General features: G+C 40.4%; 1 protein-coding gene across 4 annotated transcripts; it reads left to right on the plus strand.

Moving 5' to 3' along the window:
• Positions 1-223: 223 nt before the first annotated feature.
• On the plus strand, positions 224-24,398 carry sun1b (Sad1 and UNC84 domain containing 1b). Of its 4 annotated transcripts, XM_089019240.1 has the most exons (24): positions 4,597-5,091; positions 5,391-5,488; positions 10,891-11,073; positions 11,660-11,901; positions 11,993-12,259; positions 12,343-12,480; positions 13,206-13,325; positions 13,747-13,830; positions 14,840-14,950; positions 15,041-15,160; positions 15,244-15,337; positions 15,421-15,479; positions 16,888-17,054; positions 17,131-17,394; positions 17,474-17,566; positions 18,224-18,312; positions 18,409-18,553; positions 19,648-19,962; positions 20,809-20,893; positions 21,598-21,713; positions 21,802-21,969; positions 22,933-23,025; positions 23,241-23,398; positions 23,506-24,398. In XM_089019240.1, the coding sequence occupies exons 1-23, from the start codon at positions 5,080-5,082 to the stop codon at positions 23,355-23,357; spliced, it is 3,180 nt and encodes a 1,059-aa protein (XP_088875366.1). In that variant the 5' UTR covers positions 4,597-5,079; the 3' UTR covers positions 23,358-23,398; positions 23,506-24,398. The 4 variants fall into 4 exon arrangements, with proteins under 4 accessions (XP_088875367.1, XP_088875366.1, XP_088875365.1 ...); XM_089019239.1 differs by having other exon boundaries at positions 23,241-24,398; XM_089019241.1 differs by lacking the exons at positions 4,597-5,091; positions 5,391-5,488 and adding an exon at positions 224-545 and having other exon boundaries at positions 23,241-24,398.
• The last annotated feature ends 1,132 nt before the right edge of the window (positions 24,399-25,530 follow it).

Consider the following 25,530-nt stretch of genomic DNA (forward strand, 5'->3'; position numbering starts at 1 on the left):
GCCGGAGCGGGATTCGAACTCACGACCTCTGCACTGTGAAGTCGGCATGCAAACAAACCACGTGAAAACCGACGCCCGGCCTCTAATTAGTGTCTCAAAAGTGGTTTGCCAGGAAGTGAAATATTTGAATTTACGAGTTACACTAAGACATGAAATTCAAATTCATCAATAGAATCTCAAATTAAAATTAAAAAAGTGAAAAATTGGAAACAAGTGCTGCGTTCATATTTGTAAAAAAAAAGACGAAATTGCTGTTGTTGTTGTCATTCCGGCGTCTACCAGAAAGTGGTGCTGTTGCGCGTTTGCGTTCCTCGTCTTGTTTTATGGTTCCACGCGCGTCACACACGGGGTGTCTCAGTTCCAACGGAAAATGTGGGCGCGTGCGTAACAGTTGGACGTTAAACACAGTCAGATCAACACTCAAGCACGCAGTTCTCCTTTTGAAGAAGTGTGTTCTAGAAACTAACAAGCTTTGGATTTAAAAAAAAATCGGACGACCAGAATTAAAGAGGGACGATTCGTTTGCACACCGAGACAGTCGCCTTGTAAGTGCTCAATTATTTCTGTTTCTCCACCGTCAAAACTTTACGCTTTGTAGTTTTAGCCCAGCTCGTTTAAATGTTCGACATTGACTAACGTTCGGTGACTTTCAATGTCATTTGAAAACTTAATGCCGACATGACAGTCGTTCGGCAAGATGGTTGCCATGTTTGTTTCCCTTTCATATGCTTGATTTTCAAGTTTGTCTAGCTAACCACCAGTTGACTTAAGTTGTTGTCAAACGTCTGATATCAGCGTTTAAAGAGACTTTACGACGGTTGGACGTCTGTGCGATAGATGGTTTTATCGTCTGTGAAAATGTCGTGGCTGGAAACGTGGTGTCTGTGAACTATCTTGCTACTTTCATCTTGGGTCGGAAAGTGACCGCGCGTTTCTGCGGTTTGTGACGTCACACACGTGGATGATATTTGCAGTGGACCCCGCTTACTCGCGATTAAGCACCAGCGAATTCCTTTATTTGCGGATTTTTATTTTGATAATTTATTTTTATATTTTTCAAGCCAATTAAAAAATCTAACAATTCGGCCGGTGGACTGACCATCGTTTTCTGGGGAAACTGCTTTTTTGGTGTTTGTATTTGTTTTTCACATGAAAAGAAAATGATTAGTTTATAATGGCCATTGATTACAGGATATATGGATTGTAATTATTTGTGGGCTAGCCTGGTCTTTTGTGGGGATCCACTGTGTATATAATAATAATAATAATAGCTGTACTTCATAGCTTTGCATTGTCAATATGATTATTGAAACAGAGGTCCATGTTTTTTTTTGTGTCTCCTAAACAGAAATGAGAAAACTTAAACATTTTCATCATAATGTCACTCTCCTTTGCTCATAGATTAGACAGTTTTTTATTGGACCTCGGTATGCTAAAAATGTGTAATGGGTTCATTCAAAAATGAATGTAAATAAATACACTGGTTTTTGTATATGTATTTGCTTTGTATTAGACTGATAAGAGTGCAAGTAATCAGCCTTGTGTATTCATTGATGCCTAATACTGACATGAGTATTCTTGATAAGTACTGTATAACTTCAATTAGCATAAAGACAGTCAACACGGAGCATTCAATCTAATGCATGTTTTATCGCCAACTACAAAAAGGAATTTCTCAATGTCATTTTTTTTTGTTGCTTTGAGCCGAAGTGTTTTGTGTGAGTGTCTATTCGTCCCCCTTGATGAATGTCTGAAAGTGAATCGCGACTGAGGGTTGGTTGTCTTGCTCACATGCGTGGCGGGGTCCAACTCTAAGCCTGTTTGGGTTGTAGCTCAAGTCAAGTTGCAAGTGTGAATAGTGAAATTTGTAGACTCAGTGGTTGAAGTGAATGAATGCATGTAAGTATGTGGCGCACAAATGATTGATCCATTTGAGCTGATTAAACTGTCAATATTACAAATTCAAAAAGAAAGTGTTAAATTAACTTTATGAAATTTGTACTGGTGGCAAAGCCGGGCCTGTATTAATGTTTAATGAGTTATACAATAGAAACCTGAGACTCTCTTCTTTCATCATAAAAAAGTTAATTCCTAAGTTATATGGGTCTGGAGTTATATGAGCTTGAAATGAGGGTGGCTGTCCAAAATACATTGGATTACATACATATTGGTTTATATCGCTCTTGAACAACAACTGAAGATGGAACAAAGCGCTAACATGGAAAAAAAGGGAAATGGTGCCAAAGTTTGTCGAAAAGGAAAAAAAAACCTTGCCAGAGGCCACGGCCAGCACTTTATTTTTGGGTGCCGACCCAAGCATGAAAAAACAAAACCCGAACAAATTTGGGAATGGCGCTCTACGTAATATTTTCAATTCCCGAATACATTTGTGAATGGTACTGAATGAGTTAAAAGAAAAAAAAGATCTGAAGAAAACTTTGTCAACATACGTTTACTTCAATGATCGCGATCCCAACACCATGTTCATTTTACGAGTTTGGGTGTTTTTTTCTGCCAGTCTGAGGTAAACACGTTATAAAAGGATGACTGATTGAAAGACGCCGATCTTTTCCACGCTACCCAGCCTTTGCCTTGCCTTTGTGCCTCTCCCCCTCTCAAGCTGACTTCCAGAGTAGAGGGGGTCCACAATTAGCAGTATATCACTTATATACAATTTTACATGTCATTACAAACGTATAAAACTGTTGAGACAGTGTTTTTGGGGCCTGGACAAATCGGGCTTCTGACATTCTCCAATCCAAGTAAGGATGTCCTTGACGTCAACGCACAATGGAGTCACTTGTCTTTCCAAAATGACGCCCTCCATCCTGAGTGAAAGCTTGCAAATGTCCTCGTGTTCTGCAAGTGTTGATTTCAAAAAACTACTGGTGTGTAACCGAATGCAACTCGGTCCTCTTGAATACTGTCAACTGTTATCCTGCACGGCCGCATGCAGCTGTCAGTGAGCATATTGCCTTCCTCCAATAGATTTGAAGCAGGGCTGTGCGAAGTGGGAGGATCAGCCGCACAGCATCACAGCAGCCATCCTTGTGGCTTTGTCCGCCCGGGAAGCCATTTTGGAAACAACACGCACGCACACACACACACGTATTCCCTCCCTCACTCTAGTGTCTAACTTTCGATCGCGTTCAAGAAGACAGGGTCGCCTCGCAAACCATTAGGAAGGTTTTGATTCGCATTTCTTATTTTTTTTCTTGGGGGGGGGGGGGATGCCGCTGGAGGAAGTTTTGCTTGTCGACAGTGGATTTGGGACGTTCGGGAATCGCTTTAGGATGATGATACCGTTCAGGGATTCGCAGTACTCGGGCAAGTTAACGTGAACAATAACGTCTTGATTAAATAATAATAACAATGCTGGCCCTAAAATGAACGCCCAAAATTACGACGTTCATTTGCGCTGCACAACCCACCCTGCGAATGGAAGTCAATGTGCCTCGTCTGACAAAAAGCTAAATTTAGCATACAGGACTGTAACCGACTTCCATGTCGCCGTTCGGGCGCTGTCGCCGTTTTGACGCCGTCGTTGTTGGGGTCGGCGGCTTGCTCTCAGGTGGTTTGGCGTAAAGGGGCGAGCAAAGCTGACGTACAGAGCAGAAACACAACACTTGACTTGTGTCGGCGCTCTGCACGTTTTTGCTCAGTACAAGTGCGAGGGTGCGTGTGTGTCTCTGAGAGAGAGAGAGCGAGAGAGGAAAAAAAAGAGAGAGAATGTGTGTAGGTTGTTCAACCTGTCTCTTTATGGTGTCGGTGGTTTGCAAAGATGCAACTGGAATTACGGGAGCTCCAAGTGCTTCCAGTGATATTTATTAGGTGGTTTGGCTTTTGGTTAACAAGCGAATGCGTCGTCTGATTCACAGTGTTAGATTGAGAACAAAACCCATCTTGGGTCATAAAGAGCTGACCCCCCAGCTTTTGGATCTTGGTTTAAGTTTTTGAGCCTCTTTTGGGCTCAAGGGTCCTTGATTTTGAAGCAATTATGAGCTGAGCGGTTGGGATTTCAGGATTGGGCCATCTGTTTGTTTGTATTTGTGTCTTGCACGGAATGAGAATCTCCCCAAAAAGTGTGAGTAAAAAACAAAAATAGCCAAACTTTATTTCCGATTTTGTGAGGAAGCCTGGTGATCATGAATATAGCTTGTTTAAGTCAAGTTTGTTTTTAACTGAAAATAGTGTCACTCTGGCCCGTGTTTTTCCATCTGAACTATATTTGGAACAGCATGTTTGAAAATTGGTTCATTACAATTCACAGCTAAAAGTTAAACACAGTCCTTGTCATATATTCTATACTCACCGCTAACCGTAAAAACAAACCAGTTTTAATAGAGAACTTCTGCCGCATATATTTCCAGCTGGACATCCACCACCTGATTTTCAAAGAGCTAAATGTCAAGCTAGCTCTTGTTCAGCAAAAATAACCTTGGGTGAAAATTCCAAGCTAACAATTATAGCATTGAGCCACGAATCGACTAAACTGTTTTTTGCCGTTAGGCTTGAGCCCTGAAGGTGTCGCGTGCGTCTTCACCTGTTACGGACTGTCAAAATAAAGAAAACAACTCCCTCACTATCTGTGGCGACTGCTTAAAAACAACGCTTATGATCCTGTATCACTGTATGGCCTTCAGTTCAAACTCACGTATAATTCTCAAATAAGGTCGTTTTGTTGTTGTTTTTTTAAACAATTGGAAGTTTATATACTTTATATATTTCCCTGTGAGTCAGTCACCTCATTAGTTTCTACAATCTGTACATGAAAACAAAAATGTCATTGTGCCAAATTCTATGCTTTGCTAACAGTTAGCTAACTTCCCTTTGCTCCCGTTTTCCCGCCCGTTTGGCTAAAAGGAAAAAAAAAAAACTTCAGCCCCACCCCTTGGTTTCATAACACTCTTCTTCCCTGTGTGCGGAGCTCACGCAAGTAAATAGCTTCAACACGGAGACGGCTCAACAAGGAATAAGAGGATCTGCTAGCCTGTCAGTCGCTACCAGAGGGGACACGACCGCTTATTCGTTACTGTCAACTAAGTGGGGGGTGGTAAAGGACTTGCCAGCTGCGGAAACATGCACAAAGAGGTTAGGACAGGCACAATTACAGTGTCATTGTTGTTCCTGCTCAAAGAATTTTGTCGGGCCTACCTTAGCTCTTTCTTTTCCCGGACGTTGTTTTAATAGAAACTCCAGAGAAACTCTCCCTGTGATGTTTTGTCTGTCGTTTGTGTTCAGGGTTGATATTAGAAGTTTTTGAAAACAAAAGAGACAGGTTGAACGAGGCAGTGCTTTCGAGTGTGAGCGTATGTGTGTGTGCTAATCTCCCTGCACCGTGTGTCAGCGTGGGTTGACCCTATCTATCCCTTGCATCCTGACTCTTGCAGTCTAAACAAAGAAGAATGACCATGGATTTTTCACAACTGCACACATATACGCCGCCACAGTGTGCTCCGGAGAACACCGGCTATACCTACTCTCTCAGGTGAGACCCCTCCTTTGCCCTCCCACCCCTCTGGCATGTATGGCTGGTTTCACAGAGGTACCTGTTATCAATCAAGAGCATCCACTTCCCTACCACTGAGTCTCAATGCTATTTGAAGGGGAAATATTTTGTCAGCTATCGGTGTTGCATTTCGGGTTTATCTTGCTTGGATAGATTAGAAATGTCCACAATTTCCCTTCCGGGATTGTGGTTTTGACGGACTGTCTTGCTCTTGTGTATTTGTAGTGGGATCAGTTTTGGCGGGTGTTTTATGTTATTGTTCCTCTGCACTGGAAGTGGTTTAAACAGGCATTTTTTAACTAATTTGCTGCCATTCCGGAATTTATTCAGGAATTGAAAATTTGACGTGGAGCGCCATTCTCGAATTTTTTTGGGTTTTGTTTTTTCTTGTTGCAGAGAAAGCGCTGGTCAGACCTCTGGCATTGTTTTTACCTTTCCGCGAGGGGGCAGCATTTGCCTTTTGTCCATGTTAGCGCTTTGTCACAGCTTCAGCTGTTGTTAAAGAGCTATATAAACCAATATGTACTGTATTGCATTGTGTTTTGTCCATCCGCCCTCACTTCAAGCTCAAGATAACTCCAGACCCATGTAATTTAGGAATTAACTGATGATGATGATAAAGAATCTATCCCATGGCTTTTCCACTTGTCTTAAAATTGTACTGTTGATGTTAAAGAATTTATCTCTCAGCTTTTCCTCCTAGCTCACCGTTTTAATTTCAGAAAGGGGAGTTAGAATGTCATAATTCAAGTGAAAAAATACCTCCAACCCCTCCAGGTCGCTTTAGTCTTGAACAAGCGATGGGTGTTTTCCTTTTTGAATGCAGTCAGCTGAGAATCTATTCATGAACCTTGCCGTCACAAACATGGCCCTGATCCCGGGATTAGAATGACCGTTTATGCACTGTCTGCCACTGTCAGGATTGAGAGCAGAACATGCTAATGTACCGAGGTGCTCTTTTTTTGTTGTTTTGAACACAAAGCAGTTTGTGTATGGGGGCAAAAGGGGGAAAAAAACTTAAAACAGATCTTGGAATTACCTGCTTTTATGTGGCTGCGGTTCAATTAGAATTTTATTTTGTGTGGTGTTCATACGCGATCCCTGCACCGACTGCAACGTAAATACATTGAGACAAACAATCTGTGTGCGAGACCATTGGCTCATCCGTTAAATGGAAGATGAAAAAACGGGTGAAATATTTACGGCGCTGAAAAATCGAGCGGTTCGACCACCGAGTCGGCAAATCTACTCACGTGAGACCATTTTTGACTTGCAAACATTAGTTAATGATAAAACAGAACTTACAAAGTTCATGTTTGTTTGTTTTTTTTGTGTGGCCAGAAAAAACATTTGCAACCTGAATGGAAAATCTTTTTATGGTGGAGTGATAAAAATGTGACACCCCCTGCCCATGCCGTCAGCCATCAGGTTCGAGGGGGGTGTCCGCTGATGCACTTCACTTCAATGTTGCACTTCAATATTTGATGTTGCTGTAAGTGGGTCAGTCGGGGCACCTCTATAGTTTTTTTATCTCAACCAATAAATAAACAGGCAAGTAAACAGACAAGTAAATACCTACTTACATATATACATAAATAAATAAAGAAAAAACATAAACAGATACACAAATAAATATGAGATTGAATGAACGATCAGATTAATAAATGAATTAATGGATCAATAAATCAGGACATAAATAAATGACATACATAGATAAATAGATAAATAAATCGATAAATATCTCTGTCAATAGATAAATAAATAAATAGATACATAAATCAACAGATAAATAAGTGAATGACCGAACGATTGAAATATAATTGAATAAATAAATATTAAGTACATAAATAAATGACATACTTATATAAATAGATAAATAAATAAATAGATAAATAAAGTGATACATAAATAAATACATCAACAAATGGTCAAATTATAATTGAATAAATAATAATTACATAAATAAATGACATACTTAGATAAATAGATAAATAAATAAACTGATACATAAATAAATACATCAACAGATGGTCAAATTATAATTGAATAAATAATAATGACATAAATAAATGACATACTTAGATAAATAAATGACATACTTAGATAAATAAAGAAATACATAGATAAATATCTAGATAAAGAAATAAACAGATACATAAATAAATGAATGAATGAACGAACAAATTAATAAATGAATGAATAAAAAATCAGTACATATGAATTAATAAATAAATAATGAAATATGAATGAATAAGATAAAATAAATATAAAAGTGAGCGATAAACACAATCTTATAAAATTGCAGTTTTACAAAAAATAAAATAAAAGTCAGTCAAACTACCTTATTCAAAAAATAATAGAATTGTAACAAGTTGTGTATTTTTTTCCCTTTGCAATGTCCTTTCCAGTGTTCTTTTGTGGGAATTTGAACTTGTCAATATCCGAGTCATGCTTCGGCAAGGCGACTGCGAGGAATGCAACGCGTGTGTCCGTCTCCCTGCGTGATTGTGTTAGCAATGGCGGTTGTTACCCGGTATTACTACCTCGACTGACATTTGAGCCTGTTCAACGTCATGTCTTCAGCACTTGCAGTATCAGCCACTCCCCCTCCGATGGTCGTAACTCAGGCAGGCAGAGACAAAAAGTGTGGGAGGGAACATGCGAGTGGGAAAGAATGACTGTAAATCTGTGCCAAATTATACCCAACCAGAGTGAGCCGGTTGGCAGGTCCTCACTATTAGCCTGTCTTTGCAAATCCTTGTAAACACTGGCCTCTCGATCTCAAGGGGATTTTGCTTGCTCTTTTGCAGTCTTGAAAAGCATGATGGCAGAGTGCGATGTTCTCAATTTGTCCCGGTTAGAAGTAAAATTCATCGACGCTATCTCTGAGCCAGTTTGGGCTCTCTGTCTTGCATTTTAACACCATGTCTGGAGTCATTTCAACCTTTTTAACCGAATAGAGGTGTAAATACTTATTAACAAGTGTGTTCGTTTTGCATTTTGAGGTCAAAAGTTTAATTGCATGCACTGTGTGAAATTGAGGTGGGGGGGGTATTTTTTTTGCCATCCACTATACAAAAGAAGATGTGAATGCAGCAAATTGATTTGCTTTCGCAGGCCGAAGGAAATGGTATGTCGGACCACATTTGGCCCCCGGGCCTTGACTTTGACACCCGTAACAGATTATTATTATTAATTCACAAAGCCAAATATCAAAAACAGACCTGTCAACGGTGTGTACGGCGTCTGTGCGGGTACACAAAGTTTAAAATACAGGGATTACACACCGTCACCTCCATCCAATTACAGTAAAGTCTCGTTATATCGATATCGGATATATCGATAGTCCCGGTTATATCGATACTATTTCTATGCACGCACGGAGAAAATTACATGCAAACAGGGTCGGATATATCGATAGTCCCTGTTATATCGATATTTTTTCGGACTCCCTTGAATATCGATATAACGAGACTTTACTGTATATGCTACGGTATTTTACTCTGCATCCTTGTGTTCGAGGTGTTTCACCAAGTCACTTCTTAGGCTCACCTGGCACCACAGATCATGTTTTGTGCAAATATGACGAGTCCAGGGGATCAAAACCAAGTAAAAGGCAGTCAGCTGTTGGATTGGATGTACCTTTATTTGTCGCACAGTGGAGAAATTCACATTTCACAGCAGCAAAGTGAGGATAGGAAAGGAACCGTTAGAGTTGGGAGAAACTATGATTGTTGATTTGGGGAAGGGCAAATGAATCAAGTCAAGCGACAAATTGCTCACCATATGTTCTACATGCATTTCATCTGATTGGCAGCTAATCGTATTCCAGTTCGTGCCCAGATCTGTATCAACATGTCCACCGCTCGCTCACAGGCGGCTCCGACATCCCACATCGGGGATATAAATAGAGTCGGAGATTTTAGAAGCGAAAGAAAGAGGACAGACGAGTCAGCGTAGACTACAAAGATGCTCGCCTTCGGACAATCTGCTTCAAGGGATCTCTCCTTGCATAACGTCAGTATTAGATAGCCTTCCCACACTCAGTGGGCAGTCTTTCGTGACGGCAGGGACGTACGTGACTTATCAGGTGGAGTCCGTCATGATTTTATTTGAGTTTTCTTGTTCTGTTATCAGAATCAAGTGGTCAACTTGACTCTGTATCTTCAAAACTCAACTTTCATGTTAAGCTCTCATTTAGCAAAATTTTCTTTGGTGTTTTAAATTCAGACTTGCCGCTGAAATTTGGGTTTTAAGCAATCCTCTTGAAAGAAAGGGGAAAAAAAAGACTAATACCTCTGACGTGTGGGCAAGGAGAGCCAGAGTCACACATAGAACAGGACGAACTCACAAATCCCCACTTCAACTTCAGATAACTCCAGACCCATGTAATTTAGTATTAGGGCAATTCGCTATTCGATTTTAAACATCTTTTCTATTTCTTTACACATCGTTTTATTTTTCTCAGACTTCCTGTCATGATGTCACATTCTGCCCATCTTTACATTGTTTTATTTTCTCTGACTTTATGTCATGACATCACATCCTGTCCGTCTTTACAAAAAGCTCTCCCAAACAGCTCCTCTTCTCTCCTTGCTCTTCTCCCTGCCTGCCCTCGGCGTAGGCAGTTACATTCTGTGCCGTCCCAAAGATTAAATAATCTTTTTGTTTTTAGTTTTGATTCCTGCTTCATTAATAATGACCCGAACACTTAGGAATGACCTCTTTTTTTTTCCTGATGAAAGAAGATAGTCTAAGGTTTTTTTTATGCTGCATTGATTGTTTATGTAGTCCTAAAACTCAATATTCTGTGGTTCTTGGAATTTGAGTGAAAATGACAAAAACCCTGGCATTGGAGTGGGCACATTTTTGCACATTGTCTGGCAGTGAATGAGTTAATTTGTTGTGCGTCCTATATGTAATATGTTGAGGAGATTAAACATTCTCGTCTGACACCCCTGATCTATGTGTATTTGCCGCCCTTGCTATGGTAGGTGGGTGTGGCCATGTGAGTCAGCTCAACGTGATCCATGGCAACCAAAGTTTCAAACACCATTTTGTTTTTTTGGAGGTCAATTTGGTGTGCTTTATGGATGAGTGTTTCCAATTAGGTTGCCTACTCTGTTGTCTTGTATTCCCCATATGTATTTGCTTCCTGGGTGAGTCACTTCCTGTTGGGCGCACTGCCAACTGTAGCTAACAACGGCGTGACAGCTCTGTGATGCTGTCTCTCTCAATCAACGCTTTTGCTGTAATTGGTCAAAACGAAAGCTTCTCTGGAGTTTTTTATTTATTTTTATTTTTTATTTTATGCCATTTTCATTTCTGGTTGACATTTTTTTCATGTCCCTCTTGCGTTTGTCTCCCGGTTTTCCCCCCAGCTCCAGTTACTCAACAGCAGCGTTAGAGTTTGAGAAGGAGCATCACATTGCTCCGGTGTACGAGTCGCCCAGGATGTCACGTCGGAGCTTGCGTCTACAAACCATTGCCGGTCACCATGGCAACGACAGCCTTATGGACTACACCCAAAGCCAGAGCAGTTATACCACCAGGAAAGAATCAAGGTGGGTGTCTATATATTGTGCATGTTACGTGCAGAGGAAATCGCTGTTTTTTTTTTTCCATACTTGAATCGCATTTTAACTCAGTGCCATTCGGGAATTTATTTGGGAATTGAAAATATGACATAAAGCTCCATTCCCGAATTTTTTCGGGTTTTGTTTTTTTCATCCTTGGGTGCCGATAAAGTGGTGCCCATGGCCTCTGGCAATGTTTTTTTCTTTTCCACAAGGGGCAGCATTTCCCTTTTTTCCATGTTCACGCGCCGCCATCTTTGGAAAAACAAACAAAAAAATAAATAAATAACAAATATGACAACACAAAGACACAGAAGCAACGTGCGAACAAATTCACCTTACGAACGACCGTCCGAAATATATCTTGTTCGTACGTTGGGGAATGTCTATAGTCCTAAAACTCAATATTCTGTATCCTGGAATTCAAGTGACAATGACACAAACCCTGGCACTGGGATGGACACATTTTTGCATATCGTCTGGCAGTGAATGAGTTAATGTTTCTTCCATACAATTCAAACCAGTCTTATTTTCTCCGCATCATATTTCACGTTTCCGTATTCTTTTCCCCCAGGACCGTGCGGAGCAGAAAGCTCCAATCCAGTTCCAATAGCATGTCTTTCTCCCTGAGCCAAGCTGACACGCCGATGAAGACCCTCAGCTTCTCGGCCGTCAGTACCCCGATAAACAGCAACACCAGGGCGGAGGAAAACCACGCTGCGTTTGACGCTAGCCGCCACACGGCCGCCGGGGACCAGCTGAGACAACGCATCGTCACTACGACCACAACCACGATGACTGTCGACGGCATGCGGGGTCAGAAAATAGTTTGTCGTGACTATTTGGTTCATAATAAAGGTCAGGAATATAAATAAGTGACATTTTACCTGTCCCTTGTTCTCCTCAGGCACGACGTCCAACTCCGACTTCTGCTCGTCGAGCATCAACGGCGACGTCAGCGCGTCCAAGTCTCACGCGACGCTCGCTAACGGCTACGTCTGTAGAGATTGCTCCTTTCATTCGCAAACGAATGACTCCCTCATCACACGCCCGTCACTGACATATTCGTCGCCATCATCACACGCGGAAGAAACTTCCACGGACGCACTCTCCCATTCGTCGTCACCTTTCACGCACATTTACTCCCGAGATCGGAGTCACATGAGCAAAACAGGTGCGGAAATTGAAACTCGGAAAATGAAGACTTTTACCGGAAAGCTGTTTTCTTATATTTAAATGTTTATTATCTCTTCTTAGGTGTCCTAACTTCGATGTCAAATACGTGCGTGCGCATGAGCAAAAAAGTCTTGGCTCCGTTTGTCTCCATCGTCACGATGCTTTATAGCGGTGTGCTATGGGTGCGCACAAAAACCACGAGCGGCACACCAGGAAGAGGTAGACACATTGTGGATCACCTTCATTCCGTTTTTCTTCTGCCAAACCAGGGTAATATAAAGTACAAATACAAGTTGACAGCGTCCCGTTTTCGTCCTCGCTGTCCTGATGAAGTGGTGGAAGCGGGGAGGCGCAGCTCCGCCCTCAGCTGTTAATCCGAACGTGACAATATCGAACAAGTAGGATATTTATTGGCTGGAGCAGCATTGCACAAAATGAGTATACAAAATAACAGTTTCTTAACTAAGGCGTACAACAATTTTCTCCAGCGTGACAGCATATCACTCGCACACCAATCGGGCTCGCATGCGTGGGAAGCCGTGCGTATTTGGGTCAGCAGAAAGCGAGTGCGCCAACACAGTAAGATCGATAATACGAAATATAAAATGATTAAAATGACACTAAAAGTTATAAGATTTATCAATGAACTGTCAATATTTTGGTATATAATAGTATTGAATAGAAAACGTTGCTTAAAAACAACAGATTGACATCGTATACTATCCTGTCACATTCAAAATGGCTGACGCGAGGTTTATACGTTTCAATTTACGACCGTTTTGTCGGAACGGAACCCGGTCGTAACTCGGATGTTACCTGTATTTTAAAACCATAGTTTGGACAAACCCAACCCTCTCCCTTTAATATGTTTAAATTTTCTTTTCTGTGTTAACACCACCGTGTGTGTTTTGACGTCTTGTGTTTCTGGGCCCATTTGTTTCCAGAGAGTGTCTTTGCATCATGTACAGATACCTTGAGACGGACGGCGTCCTCCAGTCTGTCTCAAATATGGCTGCTCAAACGCAGGGTGACGGGCGACGGATCTCAAGACTCTCAAGTACAAGGTAACGTCAATTGTTTCACAGAACGTCAGAGTTCCTTTTTAACTTCTGCTTTTTCACCCTGAATGTCCATTTAGGATTAATATGGAAAGTCATTTAACTGTCTCAACTTTGACTCTGGCACATTTTCTTTATTCATCTGTTGTAAAGTTTTGACTCAGAAACAAGTTGGGTGTACCTTTCTGTTTACACATTTACTTTAAAACATTTGGAAATAGGTCCAGTTTATATTTATATATGTATATATTTTATGGTAGTTCAAATGAAAACCTACCATGAGTGAGTAAAGGATGATCCTTAATACATTTTTGCTTTATTAGATTTTTCACCAACATTTTACATTTTTTTCCAATTATCCTTCAATTCATTTTGTTGTACATTTTCATTGAAACGTTAATACAAATGAGGTTTGCGTGCATTGCAGCTCACTCGAGTTATTGTGGCAGCATGAATGTCAAAGATCATGTGTCGGACAACTCATCGCATCTTCATCTCAATGGTTCCCTATGTAAGCGCACGTACACACACACACACACATAGTCATGATAAAATGCCTAGCTAACTGCACAGGCCGTTTTTTGAAGTTACATTTTGGCACTTGTCGTGAGTATAACTAGAAGATAACCACTGTAAAATAAATTACATTGATTAAATCTTAAAGCATTGACATATTTGAAAAGAAGCAAACACTTGGGAGTTACTTTAACACTGTTACGAGTTATGTGACACTAAGTTAAACATTTAGCTCTGTTAAGCTAACAAAACGGTGGTGAAAGGCTAGGCTAAGCTAACAACATAGTGGCTGAAGTGCTCTCTTTTACTTTTGATACCTATTTTCCCCGGAACATTGGGGGACAAATAATTCCACTTGGAGGCTGTTTGACATTTAACAAATGATCTGGAAGAATTTCTCATGCTATTTTATTTATTATTTTATTAGACTTCTCCTAAATCTAAGTCTTCTAAGCATTGTCATATTTTAAAGGAAGGAAGGGGTGGAAATTAGGAGGCGCTTGGTTGCTTGATATTGTGACACAAAGTTAAAAATGGTTTGAGAAATGCTCAGTTAAGCTAACAAAATGGTGGTGAAAGGCGAGGCCAAGCTAACAAAATGGTGGCTGAAGTGTTTTCTTTTACTTTTGATACCTATTTTACCCAGAACATTGGGGGACAAATAATTCCACTTGGAGACTGTTTGACATTTTAAAAAATGATCTGGAAGAAAATCTCACAATCTTTTTTTGAATTAGACTTGTCCTAAATCTGAACAAAGATGTTTTTTTTTTTTTGCTTCGAGAGATAAATGTTGAGCTCTGTGTTCAGGAAAGCCAGTGCCATATGCATGCCTTTAGCTACTTTTGTTTTGTGATTTCAAAATTGTCCTTTTTTTGTCTGTGTGTGTGTGTATATTAGTATTTCATTTATTTTGACTGTTTGACATCCATCTTACTCTGTCGATTCATGTGTGCGTTTTGTGTGTGCGTTCACGTTGCTTGTTGTGGTTTTGCTGCACGCAGGTGATGACTGTAAAGGGAAGCAGTACACTGAGACACACACCGTCGTCCTCACTCAATCCTCCAGGTCTCGGCGCCTGGTGGGAGCGCTGTGGAGCCTTCTGGCTTGCACAGGTTGACTGGCGCTCGTCTAATGCTTAGCTGATGTTGATGACAACATTGATTACAGCACGAGCTCTGACTAATCCGTGCTTTCGTTTCCAGGTTACTACCTCCTCCAGCCAGGTTATTGTGTGGTAAGAGGCGCTAAAGCTTTGGGCTCCGGTGTTGGCACGTTGACACAGAAACTCATCACACTGCTGTGGACAATACTTGCAGCTCCAGGTTGGTCATATGTTCTCTTGCCAATCCGAAAATCTTTTTGGTTTGGAGGTTCTGATGATGTTTTGGTGTCAATCTGTACACAGTGAAGGCAGGCCGCGGTCTAGTTTGGGTTCTTGCCACTGGCTGGTACCATTTAGCCTCCCTCATGTCTGTTCTCAATGTCTTCTTTCTGACACAGTAAGAGCACCATGCCATCTTTTCTTAATCTTTATGGGCGAATCCTTGTCAATTTTCTTAATTTGCTCATATTTTATTGAAAGATGTCTTCCCAAACTCTGGAAGCTCCTGCTGCTTCTTCTGCCGCTACTGCTCCTCTTAGGTGAGTTTTTATAAGAATTTATAGCAACTCCTGAGTAAAATTTTAAGCAAAAGATTGGGAACTGTCTGTTCGGTCATTCATTTCTCTGTCGTAACAACGGATCTTACCCCACGCAATGAAGTATTGTCAGAGCAATAATCAACCAAACACAAATTTCTGAATCAGAATCATCTTTATTGCCAAATATGTAGAACACACAAGGAATTTGTGTAAGGTAAAAAATGCCGCACTAGTATCATCACAAGAAAAATTGAGTCACTATATTTTCACGGATCTTTTATTTTTATCTTGCGGAATGCAGCGAGACACTCAATTTTGTTAATCAGCACATGTCTCAAGAGTAAACTGCAACTCAGTAGTTGCATTCAGGTCAGCGTTTCTCTCTCAAATCAACCCCTCAAGGCCTGTACTCGTGCGAACACTACAGCCCATGTGAGGCAATTACAGTGATACATTCACTTATGTAAGTTTTCCAAATAAGTCAAGCATACTTTGTCCGGTATTAGCCCAGGCTGGGAAAATTATTCGTGGCTGCCTCCTCATTGTAATTTTATAAATCTGCCTCCTCATTGTAATCTTCTAAAATGCCCCCCCACACCCCCATTGACTCAAGTGACAGTATTTTTATTGTTGATATAATTTGTATCTTCCTTAGCAATACAACCATATTCGTGTTGCATTTTTTTATTATTATTATTTTTTTTATTTTTTCAAAATGTGTACATCAACAAAATATCACATACGCAACGTCGCAGTTGTGCCTTTTTTTCTCTTTGGCTCAACTTTCTTTCGTCCCATTTAGCTTATTTTGTCTTTTCACTTGACTTTATTCTTATTTATTTTTTCCTCTAAACTTCTTTTTATTTATCTAGCTATCCAGCTCTCCATCTATCTAGCTGGCTAGCTAGCTATTTGCTATCTATTAGCGATTTGGCTAGCTAGCTAGCTATTTAGCTTGTTATCTATTAGCTGTATAGCTATCTGGATTGCTGGCTATCTATCTAGCTAGTTATCTATTAGCTATCTATTAGATATCTATTAGCTATCTATTAGCTAGCTAGCTAGATAAATATCTAATAGGTAGCTAATTAGATATTAGATATCTAGCTAGCTAGCTAATAGCTGGCTAGCTAGCTAGCTATTTAGATATCTAATTAGCTACCTATTAGATATTCATCTAGCTAGCTAGCTAGCTATTAACTATTAGCTTGCCAGCTAGCTTTCTATCTATTTGAGTTACTTTCGGGTTGAGTGAACGCTGACCCGTGTGGCTGCCGTGCCGCCGCTCACCCACAGAAAAACTTATCCTGTGACTGTAAAGTGACCTTGAGAGTTTTGAAAGGCACTTATAAATGAAATGTATTATTATTTTTACTATTGACCATTTTTTGTTGTTGTTGTCATTCAGCTTGGTGGCTTTGGGGTCCGTCGGCTGCCGTGCTCCTTGGCTACCTGCCGGCCGTAACCCTCCCAGAGTGGCGTCCTTCCTCTCCCATCACATACCTTTCTAACTTGATGCCAGCCTCTGCTCCAGTTTCTGTACCTCAAACCTCTGAACCCGTCTCACAGATCCATGTGGGTTGCATATTAAAAATAAAGAATTACTCATTAGCATGTCATGTGATCGAATTGTACGTCTCTTTTCTCCCAGCCAATTGTAGCCCCCACATTGGACTTAGAACGCCTGGAACGTCTGGAACGCCAGCTAGCTTTGTTGTGGCAGCGAGTCCAACAAAGCGACCAGAAACGGGAGCAACATCGCACGGACATATTGGCTCTGTACTCCACCCTGAGGGAGGAGCTCCACACTGAGACTGACAGGGAGACACTGGGACTGTGGATGTCAAAGCTATTGGAGCAAAAGCTGGCAGTGCTGCGCGGAGAGCTGACAAAGGACCATGCCGCCCGAGAGCAGGTAAGACTATCATCTGGATGGATTATGTTGCTGGTGTTAAATTTCATGTCGCTCACGGTGTCGTTTGCCATCCCCACAGAACGAAGAGCAGCTCAAAGCGCTTCAAGGGAGTCAAACGACACGGTTAGCTGAGTTGGAATTGCTACTCGGCACTCTGGCTGCCAAGACTGAGGTATAAAGGAAGGCTTTGTTCGCAAACTTGAAAAATCCACAACTCCCGAACAAAGAAAGGATTGATGTATCAAATGTCAGGAGGTGTAGTTGGGAACTCATATCGTAGTTGTTACTCGTGTGAAGGTGTGTCTGTTGTTTTATTTTTTGTATTTTTTTAAGGTTACGAATAACACATAAAATAGAGTGCACAATGCATAACTCATTCACTGCCAGACATGTGCAAAAATGTCTCCACTCCAGTGCCAGGGTTTTTGTCATTTCAAATTCCAGGACCCACTGAATATTGATTTTTAGGACTACATAAACATTCAATGCAGTGTGTTTCATCAGAAAAAGTCAATTCCCAAATTATATGGGTCTGGAGATATCTGAACTTGAAATGGGGGTGGCTAAACAAAAGGCAAATGCTGCCCACTCGTGGGAGGAGAAAACATTGCCAGAGGTCTGACCAGTGGTTTATCAGCATCCCGGCAAGAACAAGCAAAACCCGAACAAATTGGGGAATGACGCTCCACGTTATACTTTCAATTCCCGAATACATTCGGAGATGGCAGTGAATCAGTTAAAATGTATGTAGTGTGCGTGAATATTCATACACACATACAGCTATGAAGATATGCATTTTTCAGTTTGTCCTTATTTACCTGTGTTGTAGGAGATGCAACAGAAGCAGCAACAATATGAACTTGAAAAAGAGAAAATGAAAGTGGTCATTGCGCCGGCTGTAGACACTCCTCCTCTTAGGTACAAACACACAAAACAATGACTTTTTGATTTTTAGAATGAGATTATTTTATTTGGAAGGTGAAGTTCAAATTACGTGTTGCCCTGTTTTGGCAGTGTTGGAGTCGGGCAGGAGGAGCACGATGCGCTGCAGGCTGAGGTGCAAAGACTTGCGCTGGACTTGGGAAGAGTCAGGCAGGACATGCTGGGCGTCATGGGGTGCAAGGGCAAGTGTGAGCAGCTGGACTCGCTGCAGAAGACGGTAAGATGCAAATGTCACATCTTTGTCATATTGCAAAGTAGGACAAGATGATCTGGCCTTGTTTTTTTAAATGGTTTCTTGGATTTACTACACTAAATAAAACTTGCATTGTCTCGATGTAGTCACAATTGTACTTCCTGAACCCCCAACTAAGGAACAAAGGTTGGCACCGCCGTGTAGACGCCACCAGAGGGCAGCAAAACATTTAGAACACAAAAGACCAGGCACTTCTATACTATAATAGATATAATAAATATATACAGGTATATTCATTAATTAGGAGTCTTTTTGTGACCCATAGCACAAAAAAACAAAGAAATGAAATTGAGTTTGCATTTTGATAGTTTAGGAATTTAAAAGTTTAACTGTTTTACGTTTCTTTGTCGCTGAGTATTTTCTTAACTGATTCACTGCCATTCCCAAATGTATTCAGGAATTGAAAAGCAAGCACTACATGCAAAGCATTAATTACATAGACGACTGAGTACATGAACTCATTTGCATCCATTCACGAATTTATTCGGGAATTGAAAAGTGTCACGTGGGGCCCCATTCCAATTTGTTTGGGTTTTGGTTTTTCTTGCATGGGATGCCGATAAAGCGCTGGTCAGACCTCTGGCAAGGATTGTTTTTTTTTTCGTTCCACGAGGGGGCAGCATTTGCCTTTTGTACAGCCATCGGCACTTGTACCTCATATTACTCCAGACCCATATAATTTAGGAATTAACTATTTCTTTCTGATTTAAGAAGAGAGTCTAAGTTTTTTTACGCTGCATTGGATTGGATTGGATTTGCCTTTATTAGCCTTTATTATTATTTATTTCACAGCATAAAGTGATGAGAGGAATGAAAGTAGAAAAACAAAATACATTCATGTTTATGTAGTCCTAAAAGTCAATATTCAGTGGGTCCTGCAATTTGAGTGAACATAACAAAAACCCTGTCACTGGAGTGGACACGTTTTTCCGCATCACCTGGCAGTGAATGAGTTAACTTAGCTAAGAGGAAAAGTTGTCAGCATTCATTTTTTGGGGGGCATGGTGGTCGATTTTTGTAATCATTTATTTTGTGTTTTTAATGTGTTGTCTTTGCAGATGTCAGCTCAAGTTTCCACCCAAGTACGCAAGGAGCTGCACGCTCTGTTCTTCGGCAACAGCTCGTCCGGCGATGCTCAAGACGAATTGCCCGAGTCTCTGGTCGTCTGGTTGTCCCAGCGCTACGCGAGCACGCCTGACCTGCGCGCGTCACTGGCCGCACTGGAGCGCAGTATCCTGAGCAACATTTCCCGGCAACTAGAGCTCAACCGCGCCCAGATGCTCAACAAAGCAGAGTCCAAGGCAACGTCCGTTGTCGGCGCGGTGACGGGCACGGTACAGACCGTTGCTTCTGCGGAGTGCCTGTCAGAAGAGGTAATTGAAATGTATCATCCCGTCATCAAAATGAGCTCCTGTGGAACTTCCAATGGTGAAAGGGCACCTGTGTGATACATTTAGAGCTCAACTAAAAATCTCTGGACAGCATCATCCTAAAAAAAAGAAAAACAACACATATGTAATGAACACATTGATTTTTAGAATGAGCCACATCATTGGTAGATGTGGTTTAAAAAAATACATAAATACATTATAATGATGATACAATACATATTGATTTATATAGCGCTTTAACAATAGCTGTAGCTGGAACAAAGCGCTTAACACGGACAACTCATATACAGGAAATAAAGCAGTCACAAAGATAGTAGAAAATGTTACTTGACAGTCCACATGATTTAGTTGGCTAGCTGTTGGCTATCTATTAACTTTATTTGCTATATATTAGGTAGCTAGCTAGCTATTAAGTTTCTAGCTGACTGGCTGTAAACTATAGCGGATAGCTGTTGGCTATCTGGCTATCTATTAACTATTTGCTATCCATTAGCGAGCTTTCTATCTATTTGAGTTACTTCGGGGTTGATTGAACGCTGGCGCGTGTGTCTGCCGCTGCTCACCCACAGAAGGACATTATCCTGTGACTGTAAAGTGACCTTGAGAGTTTTGAAAGGCGCTTAGAAATCAAATTTATTATTATTATTATTGACACTTATACTTAATTTTCATTCAATCTTAATAGTTCAATTTTCAAATTAGAATGACGCAGAACTTAACCAGTATCATCAAATGGTTCTGCTGTAATTGTATTTTATTTTATTTTCCGTTTTCCAGGATAGTTTTTCATTAATCATTGTGTCTCTGTTTCTGTCTCTGTTTCCTCAGCAAGTAAAAGTGATTGCCCAGAATGTGCTGAAGCTCTACTCGCAGGACAAGACCGGTCTGGTGGACTATGCCCTGGAATCTGGAGGTAAGAAATTTAAAAACTACTCTCGCATTCAAGTAGTTACCACCTAATGGGAAGTTAGCGGGTTAGCTTGCTAGCGTTCCATAATATTAATGTACTCCGTCTTTTATATCATTAATGCTACTATTCCCGAATTGATTTCGGAATTGAAAATATAACGTGGAGCGCTATTCCCGGAGATGTTTGGTTTTGATTTTTGTTTGCGGGTCGGTGGTGCTGACAAAGTGCTGGTCAGACCTCCAGCAATGTTTTTCCCTCCCACAAGGAAGCAGCATTTGCCTTTTGTCCATGTTAGTGCTTTGTTACAGCTGTAGCTGTTGTGAAGGTGCTGTATAAATATGTATATTGTATTTTGTACAGCCGCCCCGATTTCAAGCTCAGATAACTCCAGATGCATATAACTTTGGAATTAACTAGTTTTTTTCTGATGAAAGAAGGGACTCTAAGGTTTCTTACGCTGTATTGAATGTTAATGTAGTCTTAAAACTCAATATTCTTTGCATCCTGCAATTTGAGGAAAGATGACAAAAACCCTGGCACTGAAATGGACACATTTTTCACATTATCTGGCAGTGAACGAGTTAAAGCTTCGCATGCAGTTGGGATGATTAACAACACCGTGTCGTCCCCGTATTAATCAATTCCTAATCCTGAATCCTCACCGATATAATTTTTATTTTAAAATGTGTGTTTTTATGTGTATTCAGGCGGTAGCATCCTCAGCACCCGCTGCTCCAAGACGCACGAGACCAATACGGCTGTCATGAGTCTGTTCGGAGTCCCGCTCTGGTACTTCTCCCAGTCCCCTCGCGTTGTCATCCAGGTAGGTCAAATGTGGCAATGCAGAACCACAAGGGTATTTCAGAACGGTACATAATAAGTATGTTCTGGTTTTTTTTCTGCTCAATCAGCCTGACATGTACCCTGGCAACTGCTGGGCATTCAAAGGCTCGCAGGGTTACCTTGTGATCCGGCTTTCCATGAGGATCCGACCCACGTCCTTCTGCTTGGAACACATTCCCAAAGTGCTTTCCCCCAGCCGGAACATCAGCAGTGCCCCACGTGACTTCACAGTCTTTGTAAGAAAAAATGAACGCAAAACAAAAACACATACAGTGATACCTTGGCTTACGAACTTATTTGGTCCCAGACAGTGTGTAAGGCGAAAAGTGTGTATCCCAAAAATTAATTTCCCCCTAGGAAACCATTAAAATGAGAATAATCCGTTCCTAGGTCCCCATGAAACATAATTTTCTACTTTCTAATTTTCTAAGCCTTAAAACTACACAAAATATTCCTTATTTTATGTATAATAAATGTGCTATTGTATTATAATTAAAGAAATAAACTACTGTATAATAAAGTCGTTTTATTTACCTTTGTGATGGTCGTTGATGGCTTGATGGAATGGAGAGCTTTTTGTATAAAGTGTGTCGAGGAGCTCTGGGTTGTACATCTTGGAAGTTGTGATATTGCAACAGCAACAGATGCAAGCAGACACACTAGAAACATCATTAATAGCTGGTTCCCTTGCTTGTCTTTTCATTTCAAATTGAACTGATGGCTAGTGCGGGTTATTTGTGAAGCCTGATGGATGGGAATTTTAACCTTGTAGTCTACACTCTGCCTTTGAACTATCAAAGTTGAAACAAGTCCAAATTTTAACTGTTTTCAATCCATTTTGTCACTCTCTGTCGTCTTCCCGTCTCTTTAATGTTTAAACCACCTCCCCTCACTGCTGCATTCTTGACCAATCATGTGGCTTTAATCTAAGACTGGGAGCGGGGAATAGAGGACAAAAACAAGCCGGCTGCCATTTTCCATTTTAGGAGAACGGGCTCGTTCGCGAACGACACATCACTCATTGTGGCAGCTCTGTGTGTATCCCAAAAAAATTGTTTGTATGCCAAGGTAAAATTTTCATACATTTAATGTTCGTAAACTGAAAAAGTTCGTAAGCTAAGGGGTTCATAAACCGAGGTATCACTGTATATCTTATTTGGGTGTAATAGTAATTTGTATTTTTGCCGTGCTGTTAACAGGGTCTGGATGACGAGTACCAAGAAGGCGGCGAATTGCTCGGTCACTATACCTACCAGGAAGATGGAGAATCACTGCAAATGTTCCCTATTAAGGTCATTTTAATTTGATTAATTTATAGTCGGGCTTCTATCTGCTTTATTAATCAATTTTAAACATGAAGAAACAGATAATATGAGCATTGTTTTTCGTCCAAATATTTTGTGTATTACAACCTTGGATTCCAAGTTCCTGCCATGTTGTAGTATTCCGCTCATGAAGTAAAACTTTAAATGGGTGCCACTTTGGGGGACCCTCTTTTACCTTTCAGGAACCCACGGAAAAGACTTTCCAAATCATGGAGGTGCGGGTGCTGTCCAACTGGGGACATCCCGACTACACTTGCTTGTACCGCTTCAGAGTCCACGGAGAGCCGCGGCCCCAGTGAACCAACCACCACTATAGACAAACATTTGTATATAAGCAAAGGTGATCTAGAATTCTTCTGGATGTTTATAAATAAGCGAGAGAATACAGCGAGGTGTGCATTTTTTTAAGTGGACTGACTGGATTTTTTTGGGTGTGTGTGTGGAAAGAATTCCAGGGATGTTCAAAATGGAGACTTTCGGACAAGAACTGAAGTCCTAAGACACCTCTTGCACTGAATGAACCTACGAGGGCACTAGACTCATTAAGCAAGCTACATTTTTGTTTGTGTGTTTTTTTTTAACTTCGTTTTTATTCAGCTTGTGTCAACCATTCCATGGCAACAGCCGATTGGAATATTTTACGATGTGATGCAAGTCACCCTTTAAGGACACTACATCACTGCAAGCCACACGAAGAGACCCCCCATATTTACCCGCCTGGACAAAATGTTGGTATGGTTGCGGGTGGATCTATTTTCATTTTTTTTTTAACTGATGGTTCTGGAAGTCATATGCCTGAATCTCCATTTGGCAATTCAGAATGTTTGGAATGGACGCTTGCCCGATTTTAGGTTTGTTTTCTTGTTTGTTTGTTTTATTCTTATGACCCTTGAGTAAAGTTTATCTAAGGCCTAGACCGAATGTAATCTCTACATTTTAATGTCCCGTCATACCGGCTGTTTTTTATTAAATGCTTTTATCAGTGTTGATTTATATCAAAGCAACCCATCGATGTTTTGTATGCACTGCAGATGTGGTCGTTTGTGGCGCAGTGCTTGAATTTTCTTTAATTGGGGAGTTTACTCGTCATTTTGATTGAAAATATAAGTGGAATGCCTAAATTATGTACAAAAGTTGTGTTCCATTTTTGATATTTATTAAGAGGCCAATCTATGACTGGTATATGAGTTCTCCGTGTATATTTTGTTGAAAGCTATTCAGTACATTTTGTAAGCATCTTGGGATTTTGTTTTTGCTTTTTTCAAGAAAAGATGGCTATTTTTGTTCTGTCGCAAGAAAAGTGCTTTGGAAAATATTCCAATAAAGAACTTGATTTTGAATTGGACCTTCCAGTTTATTGGTTGAAATTTTGCAAATAGTTTGTGTAAATGATATTATATTGGATTGTTTTGGAAACTCAAATGTTTGCTTTGTAGAGCTGGCACCAGACTGGTAATTTTAGATGAAATTTGTGTGGGGTGTCGTAGAGTAACAGTTTATATATATTTTTTTACAAATGGTAAAACACGAGGACATGGGTGTTAACAATGCTGTATTTCACTTTATGTTCAATATTAGCATTTTTATCGTATAGCTAATATATTAAATTACGTAAAGCTGATAACCATTTCAAATCGCAAAACTGTGCGTAAACCTTTAACGTGTACGAGTCGACAAACGTCGTATAGCTTTATTTATTATATTAAGTAATGGTAATAACCATTTCAAATCGTTAAACTTATTCCATGAGCGTAAACCTTTAACGTGTAATAGAACGTTCCTCTAAACGAGGAAGTGGCCATTTTACGAATTCGAACCTAATGAGGGCCCATAACTGACAACAAACACAAATACTTCATGATGAACGGTAATTTCACTCTATAAAAAGTTTATTTTATATATTTTTAAATGTTTCGTTCTGCTTTTATGAAATGCAGTACTGTACTGTTTTATGTTGGAGTTAAATTCGTGTCAATAGGAAAAGCTGATTTGATGAATTGGATGGGCAGACATTGTTACGGGCTTGGTCACGGAAAAATGTGAAAGTAGTAAGTCCCCAGTGAATCTCAAAAGGTTCTGTGAGTGTTTCAGTTTTGACTGCGACACGAAAAAGATTCATTTGAGTCATTTATTGAGTATCGATACAGAAAAATTGATCTCAGTTCAATTGTTGTCTGAAATTTTAATGCCTGCTCCCCCTAAAAGCCATTACGAGTTCCCCCCTCGTATTCCCATTTAAATGTCATCGCTCTGCTTTCGATTGCTCTTTTTTCTTTTTGCCCTTATTAATTCAACGTGTTTGTGTCTTGTAATTTTAGGTCCTTTTTTTACAATCGCAACGAAGATAGTAGAGTGTGATTACCATGTTGCCTTCAGCTCCATACGACAAACCCAGGAGATGTGAGAAAGTTGCTATTTACTGACTTACCTCTGGACTAAAACAATATTCTACGTCCAGTATCTCCTTTACAT

This window comes from Hippocampus bargibanti, linkage group LG17, assembly GCF_051943395.1.
Source record: "Hippocampus bargibanti isolate YZ-2025 linkage group LG17, ASM5194339v1, whole genome shotgun sequence".
Lineage (NCBI taxonomy): Eukaryota > Metazoa > Chordata > Actinopteri > Syngnathiformes > Syngnathidae > Hippocampus > Hippocampus bargibanti.

Coding starts and splice junctions, on each gene's coding strand:
- sun1b (XM_089019239.1), top strand. Junction 21,970..22,932: donor CACGTGACTTCACAGTCTTT/GTAAGAAAAAAT, acceptor TGCTGTTAACAG/GGTCTGGATGACGAGTACCA. Junction 23,026..23,240: donor TGCAAATGTTCCCTATTAAG/GTCATTTTAATT, acceptor TTTACCTTTCAG/GAACCCACGGAAAAGACTTT.